This window comes from Opisthorchis viverrini (assembly GCF_000715545.1).
Source record: "Opisthorchis viverrini unplaced genomic scaffold opera_v5_295, whole genome shotgun sequence".
Lineage (NCBI taxonomy): Eukaryota > Metazoa > Platyhelminthes > Trematoda > Opisthorchiida > Opisthorchiidae > Opisthorchis > Opisthorchis viverrini.
This window is the reverse complement of record NW_008751952.1, coordinates 532,422-540,367: the sequence shown is the minus strand read 5'-3', so window position 1 is coordinate 540,367 and position 7,946 is coordinate 532,422. Positions and strand designations below refer to the sequence as shown.

The following is a 7,946-nucleotide window of genomic DNA, read 5'->3' as shown; positions in this document are numbered from 1 at the left end:
GAATGGTTCTGTATTGGTCCACCGTTCATGGTCTGGAATAGGAAACAATATAAGCGTCCGCAGCTGGGATTTTTGATTTGTTGGAAAATATGCAGCAATATGAGGCAGATAACCGATTCTCACAAACATTTTTTGAATATTACATGGCATATTGTATGGTATAAACGTGTCAGATTTTGATAGAAGCTCAGTGTGAGCTATTAAATGGTGTTGCACACTGAAGTGTAAAATTGGGGCAAATCCCACACAAGCCTTAAAATACAAGACAGTTTAAGTTGTGGAACCATCGAGATAGCGATATTATTCTGAGCTATTCATCTGTATGGGAAAGGCTCAGACTTTATCACTCTATATCGATGTCACTGTTTTGTGAGACTTTAGACAATGAGTATTCACACCCAACAACGCTAATCTATAAGATAGGTGGTCCATTTTCACGCTTAACATCCAATCTACCCAAATTGGATTTAAATGTTTTCTTTACTAAAGGTAAGTGAGTACACTACCGGGCGTTAAGCTCTGTGGTAACTCGTTCATTGATGGTTTACTATAATTACGGATCCAATGTCACCAATTTTGAAAGATCTTTTGTTGCCTTTATAAAAGTGTACTACACTCCGAAATAACAAGGATCCATTTTTTGAGAAAAGTGCCATTGTTTTTCGGAAGCTTCACATTTCGTTCACGACACCCTAGCGGCTGAAGCCTGCAGGATATAGCGACAATGCTGTGGTCGAGCCAAGTTAAACGACATGTTTTCACATAAAGCTAGCATAAAAGCGAACTCCAACCTGTGGACACCCGTGACGACTGATTGTGCACATCAGCCGAGTGTTTGTTTCCCGCGATTGTGCTTGATTGGCTTCCAAGATAAATATAAAATCGTGAAATGATATATTATACTTCAAGTATAATTTTTCTATTGCTAAACGCTGGGGCTCGTTTGACTAGGCTCAAATTCAAGGGCACTATAATTCACTGGATGAGTGTGTAAAAATCAAGTCAGTGTAAAACACAGTGAACGGTGACATATGCTCATTTAATAAAGTATTATCGTGATGCATTTCCGTAAATCAGGTTGGATTTACTTTATCTGGAAGTAATTTCTGTTTTTTTTTAACTCCAGTACACCATGAAGTGTGTTGCCTTCACAAATTTTAGAACCTTACAATCAGCCAAGCTGTTTGTTTCTTGCACAAAAAAGCTTTCTGCTCAAAAACAAGCTTAGTTAGAATTCGTCAGAATAATTGAGCCGATGGAGGACAAGACGACGTGTCTTTCCCACCTTTTCCAAGCGTGTGCCACTCTCCCAGAGGTTTGTTGCCACCGTCCAACTGGCAACGTTCTGGCTGCAAGAATGTGTCAGTCTTTTGTCCCAATCCGATTTGACCAATAGTAACATCTGTGTGTCTTGCATCAAGTTTCTTGATAAAAAGGAATAGTCCATATATATCTGTTTTGCCCATTCCAACAAAGCTTGCGGAATAATGTGCATTACTGTGTAACAACGTTCGGAATGTACTATGGCTAAACACTCGATTACATTCTGAGAATTCTTATCCAGAATACGCCTCTGTAAAATGATAAAAACGTCTCTTAGGTTTTGTTAATGGTAACAACTCAAAGGATCCAAATTTTTCTGTCACATTTTGAAGGCGTCTGTAGATCTGTGTATATGTGTTCCAACAATATTGAGAAAAATCTCAAACCCTCGGAAAGAAACTCGTGGATACAAAACCAGAGCGGAATATTTAGATCGTGATCCCGCTGCCAGACTAGCCGGATGGGAACAGGTCAGTACGCTGGATGATGAAGAAGTTTCACTAAGACGTGCTCAGTCAGTGTTTACGGGCGCTAATGCAAGCAGCAATACGACGCAATCCCCACCCAAATCAATACCACAAGCAATCTCAGTGGTACCCCCCACCCGACTACAGACAGCTAGAAAGTCCCCTCATGAGGCGGAAAAACTCTCATCAAACCAGAGTGCACGAATTTGCTGCAGCGCGAAACGTGGCCCTGAAACACATGAATGGGTTCCCTTGAAAAAAATTACAGATGTTACAGCCCCAATATCCGCAATTGCTCGCATACCTAACGGAAGCAGCTACCTGCTGAATGCAATACCAGAAAAAGATGAGTTTTCCGCCGTAGAATGTGCAAGCGTTTTACGAATTCCTATTGTTGGGAGCAGACATTCTGGGAAAACGTCACTTGTTCGGCAATTTGTTCATTGCGTTGACGTTGTCAATCCAACCCCTACTTTAACCAGACCGGAATATTATGATCGGGTAATCACATTTAATGACAGATTATTTAATCTGAGGATGATCGACTGCCCCTCAATTATGGGTAGATATCCGACAACCTCAGCTGAGGAATGGTCGCACTACCGGGGTTGGGGACTTCGATCAGCCTCTGCATTTGTGCTAGTCTTTGATATTACTTCAGACCAATCTTTTCAATACACACGACACCTACGTGATCAGATCGTATCCGAACATGCGGACATTCCTGTGCTTCTGGTTGCTAACAAGATTGATAAGCTTCATATCACGGAACCGAACTCTTGTGCAACCCACTGTTCACCTCAATCAACAGCACCCACAGCGTTGACGACTCTGGCAGGAACAGATAGTCTGTCACGCCACACTATTAGCAATCTTCGTCGTGAAGTCGCGGCTCTGGTAAAGAAACAGTGGAAAGGTACGGTACTGGTGGAATGCTCAGCCAGATATAACTGGCACGTTGTGACTGTGTTCAAGGAGTTGATGAAATTGCTGGAGACGAAAGAACAATCGCACAAACCCACAGCAGCCAGAGCTGTTCAAAATGTACTTCGGCGCAACCAGTGCTCAGTCATGTGACGCCTTATCTCCCTGTGGGAGCAAGATTAATAACCAGTTTTCTAGCAGGTTAGCTATGCTCCGTCCAGCTCATATGTACCCTATTTTCCGATGTGGTTAGCGATAAGTGTACCAGTCAACCGTGCGCACATTCATTGTCGTCATAGATAGCTGATATTTTGTGTATGCTACTGGTCAGTCAATACTAAATAGTTCTAATCCTACTGTATTCTCAACTGCTGATGGTTTCGGACCGAGTTAATTTATACGTTAAGGCATCACAGAGCAAGTCCGCGCAAATTTTGAATCTTTTATACCATTCCTAGCTAATTGTGGGGTCTATGAAAGCCGGCGACAAACTACGTGGAAATGGCGAGAAACTTGGCAACAATAAGAGTTCATTTGGCATCGGACCAATACTTCGCAGTAAATAAAGCAAACATAACATAATTAGCTCCTACAGGGTGCTTTCCGCTTTTCCGGTTTTGCGTTGAGGGTCCATAATGCCGGGGTGAATGGCGTTGATGACGCACTCTCCCGGGTACTTGCGTCGGTGTGATAATCGATGGCTTAAACCGACATGCAATAAGTGCGCTCGTAAATATTACATTGGTTCCCGTCTGTTGCCATCTTATTTCTTCCTTGTTTCGCCAGGACATGTTGGCTGGTTTTGATAAATTTAGCTTGGTGCGAACAATGACCATACATGCCGATAATTTCAACGCATACTGGTACCCAATAGAGATGATGTAACCGATGACAGTAAATGCTGGTGGGACAAAGTAAACCTCTCGGTCTGCTGCATGTTTAGATACGCCTTAAAAAGTTTGGTGTCCCTTTTGATAGATGAAATAATCTCACGGTAATAAAGTAGCTAAGTCACAATCTTCTACTGTTGAGTATTAAAGTATCTCCGGCATCTCCATGTGTTGAAGGGAACTTGTTTTAAGTATCAAACAAGACTGTTGTTTTTTTGGTCCATTAACCCGAGGCACCCAGACTGCTGCTTCTTTTGAGACATAGAAGGATATGTACATCAGTCACGACATCACATCACTACTTAAAATGTTCAGCACACACATAGGTTGAAGTGAGGCACGGATGTCTTTTCATCCGCCACTGGACAGGACGCTTTAACAACACCAAATCTGTCGAAGTTAACTGACGTATTACAGTGGAACGATAGGTTAGTAATGATGTCTTTATCTTTAAAACAAGTACTGAATCCAGTTAACGTTGTTGCGAGTGCTGAAGAAAAATGAGGAGCAAACGGTACGCTCACTAAAACAATAGAAATCAATGGGTGAAAGATTTTCAACAAGTAAAACATGCGACATCCCAGTCTTCAGGCGAGCTGATATTTCTTTAGATGGTTGTCCACCCCAAAGAAAACTTCAAAAATATATTGTTTGCAACATATTATTAACATGTTACCATACTGATTTGGTTAGACTGGTTAGATCCATCCAAAAGCCAGTTGCGGAAACAAGAGAAATTATTGATTTCCGCATTTTTGGTCATACTGAAATGAGGTAAAAAGTGTGTTGTATACGTCTGATTTTGCACATAAATGGAGGTAAGAACCTCCTGAGTGCCCAGCTAGAAAATCAGGTGTCACGTTTATCCTCGTCAAATTACCAAAAGATGAAGTCGTTCTAAAGTATCCTGTCACAAACCACTGAAACCACTTTTCATCGAAGGATTTCCAGGTTTTATTATGACACTCACAACGAAGTAGTGAGAGTGTATCTAATGAGAATATTGAAGATGTTTCCGATAGCTCCACTCCACCCATAGTCCTTGGACTGTTTGGAAGAAATTCTGATACCTCTGAACCTAATATCGTCAGCAAGCAGGAAGCATTCAGACGGAAGCAAACGGAACCTTTTCAGACAGCAGTCAAGGGAAGACGGGTTTGTTGGCCTTTACTTGAGAGCGTCTTTGAGTTCACTGACAGGATAAATGTGTGACTAACGATGGTGCCTTAATGTTACGAATTCTAGGAAACGGAACATTTTAAGTAAGATCAATACTCCCCACTGGCTAAACCATTGCCACTCATTTAATCTGTCGTTTCCGTTTATCAGCAGTGTTTTAGTGCGGGCTGCTGCTGCGTCACTCCGCAGTTTACTTTCATGATTTCTAACGTTTTACGGGTAATTTAACCTGTGTTTGACTTACTTTAGTGCAAGATTCCGCCAAATCGCTTTTTTTCTAAACATATGTCATGGAACATCCCTATTTTTCTTCATAATAATGGCATTTTGCGTAAGATTACTTGACCTGATGATCAACTATTTACTCAAGCAAAAGCTGCGGAAAATAACGGCTGTCGCTTTATTAAAACCAAAAAACAAAATTCGTCAATTTACTGTTAAGGGTGAGCTCTCCTCGCCGAAATGATATGTTATATTGGCATCAGAATACTGGGACGATTTACGAAATTTTAGAAAGCAGACCGGAGTATTCGTCCTCAGGTCTTTGATTATCCCATTTTTTCTCGTCACAAGAAAGGGCGCTTATTCCTCATCATTACATCCAGATAGATATAACTTTATAGAGCGTCCTCTGCAGCGAATTTCAGCTTGTGTTTTTGACTTTTTGCGCAATTTTATTTTCGTCGGAATTGGACAAAATCGAGTAACAGCTCCATACATTTTAATCAAGTCAGAAAACATCCATAAGCATGTTTGTATTTGGGAAATTTACTTGGTTTAGGCGAAATTTCGGACGTTAAGTTGAAAGAAAAGGAATCGCCTGAAAAGTTTCCAAACCAAAATAGGTTCCAAGTTTTTACTCAGGTTATAATAGCACGGTAGGGTGTAAGTACCGCAGAGGTGTGCGCAACCAGAAAGTATCAGTTACTCAAGTGTTGTCCATTCGAGAGCTTATTGGCTGCCAGGTATTCCGATTGACAGTTCAGGATTAAATCTATGAATTCGGAAGTGTAGGTGCAGGAGCAATTCGAACAACAAACCACAGGTTGCGGTATGTAGTTTAACCAGTAGCCTACCCTGAGTACGAAGTACGTATGAAGTTTTGTATAAACCATTTGTTGTTACCATATGATACTGCAGTAGCTCAGAAGACCAGTGGTTCGGCTCCCACTTTGAGCTAACTTAATATACTGGCAGTACTTAACTACCGACACTTCAACAGCTATGCTTGTCAGGCAATAGTGAATTACCTCAAGAGAGGGTTGATGTACTGTGTAACATATTGGCCCCTTCTCCTCTTTGAGTAGCAAAATTCAAGACATTTTTGGTGAAGTGTCATGTTTCCTTATCAGTAAGCGTATTGGATTTTCATCACTCCAACACATCCAAGACTGACACCTGTCGCACTGGTCCAACAATCCGCAAACTTGCTTGATTTTTATGCTATACCGATCGTCGTGGTCGTCCACTGGGAGTACCCAGGGTATACCAGATCAAGTACAGTCACCCACCAACATTCCCTGTTAAATGGGACAGTGATCTAAACTGTCGAACGTGACGGTGAAAATATAACAACAGTAGCAGAGATTAAATTCCTTGCAGCGTCTCCTCTGGAGAGTCGAAATCTATCAAATGTATCCTATTTTTTTCTGGGGACGGAAGAGTGAAAGAAGCTGCTTGCCTCCAAATTTGTCTCCCCGTCAGAATTGTCCACAACTTGAGGGTTATGTTATTTAGATGTATATTATTGACAGTTAGGAAGAGAATTACATTTAAGCAACCTTATTGTCAACATTTTAGGGTATTCTTGACTGGGTTTATGAATTAGAATTGCGGCCCGGTCTTTGAAGAAAATAATTTATTCAGGCTGATCACGGGGTCAACTTTGTATTATTGAGGGTGTTTCCTTGATGGCTCGTCGTCGACTTGGCCTAAGAGTGCTCATCTTGATAAGAAATTTACCGATTCAGGGAAAAATGAAACTTCATGATTTACTTCACCAACGTCTGTGGTGTTTACCGGCGGCTCAAATAATCTATTTTTTAACACCTCGCACTCGTCTCTGCTGGCTTGGTTGTTTTTCCTGCTGCCATTGATAGTGAATGTGAGACGGAAATGTTGCCTCAAACGATGTATTCCGTGTCCCGGATGTACTGGTTGTCAGAACCTTTCAAACTCATCAAGTGATGAAACGTAACTAAGTTACACTTTCCGCGTGCACTATAATATTTTGTACGTCTCGGTTGTCGTGCTCTACGTCCGACTGTTACACGCTTTAAATATTCATGAGGCTCAAACAGGCTGTAACATACATTAGTTTATTCCAATATACCCACTAGCGAAAACATTTATGAAAGTTAGCGATTTATTCTTGATCTACCGTTGTTTCATCACCTTGGGCGCCCAAGGAGCAAAAACGCCAAGAGATGTGTTGAACGAATAACTGCCGGAGAAGGAAAATATCACGTACGTTTTTACCTCCGTTCACATCCGTTTTATGTTGCCTGTGCTATCAGCCGTGTCAGTGGAGTTATCGTTAAGCTCTTTCCAAACACATTCCCACTAATATGCTCACGATCAATCAGTTATTCGCTGAGGCAGTTAGAGTAAATTGCAATTTCCATTTGCTCATTGTTTTCAGATCGCTCAAAAAGCATTAGGGTGTTGCATATGGCTAAGAAATTTAGGCAATAGTACTTGCACAAACGTCTAACTGCAGATGAAGTCGTATCTGCCTATACCAACTTACCGTATGGTAAATTGCTTTGCACATCGTAATTAACGTCGGTTCTGGGCTGAATTTTTGCGGTAGTTTTTTTCGTTTTCACAAAATTTAAATCGGTTTTTGCTCCATTCCATCCACGCGTCTTCTAAATTGTCAACATAGGTAATAGATGAAAGAAGCGGAGGTGACCTATGATGTGCAGTTTATGTAGCAAATGTGTCTGCACAAAACACGTGTTTTTAATTGTTTACTGAAGAAAGAGAGTTCGGTAGATTGTAAAAGTGAAGTGCGTTTTGCCGTCTAAAGCAGTTCACCGCTTTTTCTGTAACTAGCTGGGTGAAAACTGGCACAGGTTTTCGGTTAACTGGCATCTTCTCCAGAGCGGCTTAACTTATTCGTCCTTATAAAAGTTAATTTTTTTTGTGGACTGAATCTGTG

General features: G+C 41.2%; 1 protein-coding gene across 1 annotated transcript; it reads left to right on the top strand.

Annotated features, from left to right (window-relative positions):
* Window positions 1-471: 471 nt before the first annotated feature.
* Window positions 472-2,867, top strand: T265_09665 (hypothetical protein; the record flags this gene model as incomplete). Its single annotated transcript, XM_009175815.1, has 2 exons — window positions 472-489; window positions 1,656-2,867. 2 exons carry the CDS (start codon window positions 472-474, stop codon window positions 2,865-2,867), a joined length of 1,230 nt encoding a protein of 409 aa, XP_009174079.1.
* Between the last annotated feature and the right edge of the window lie 5,079 nt (window positions 2,868-7,946).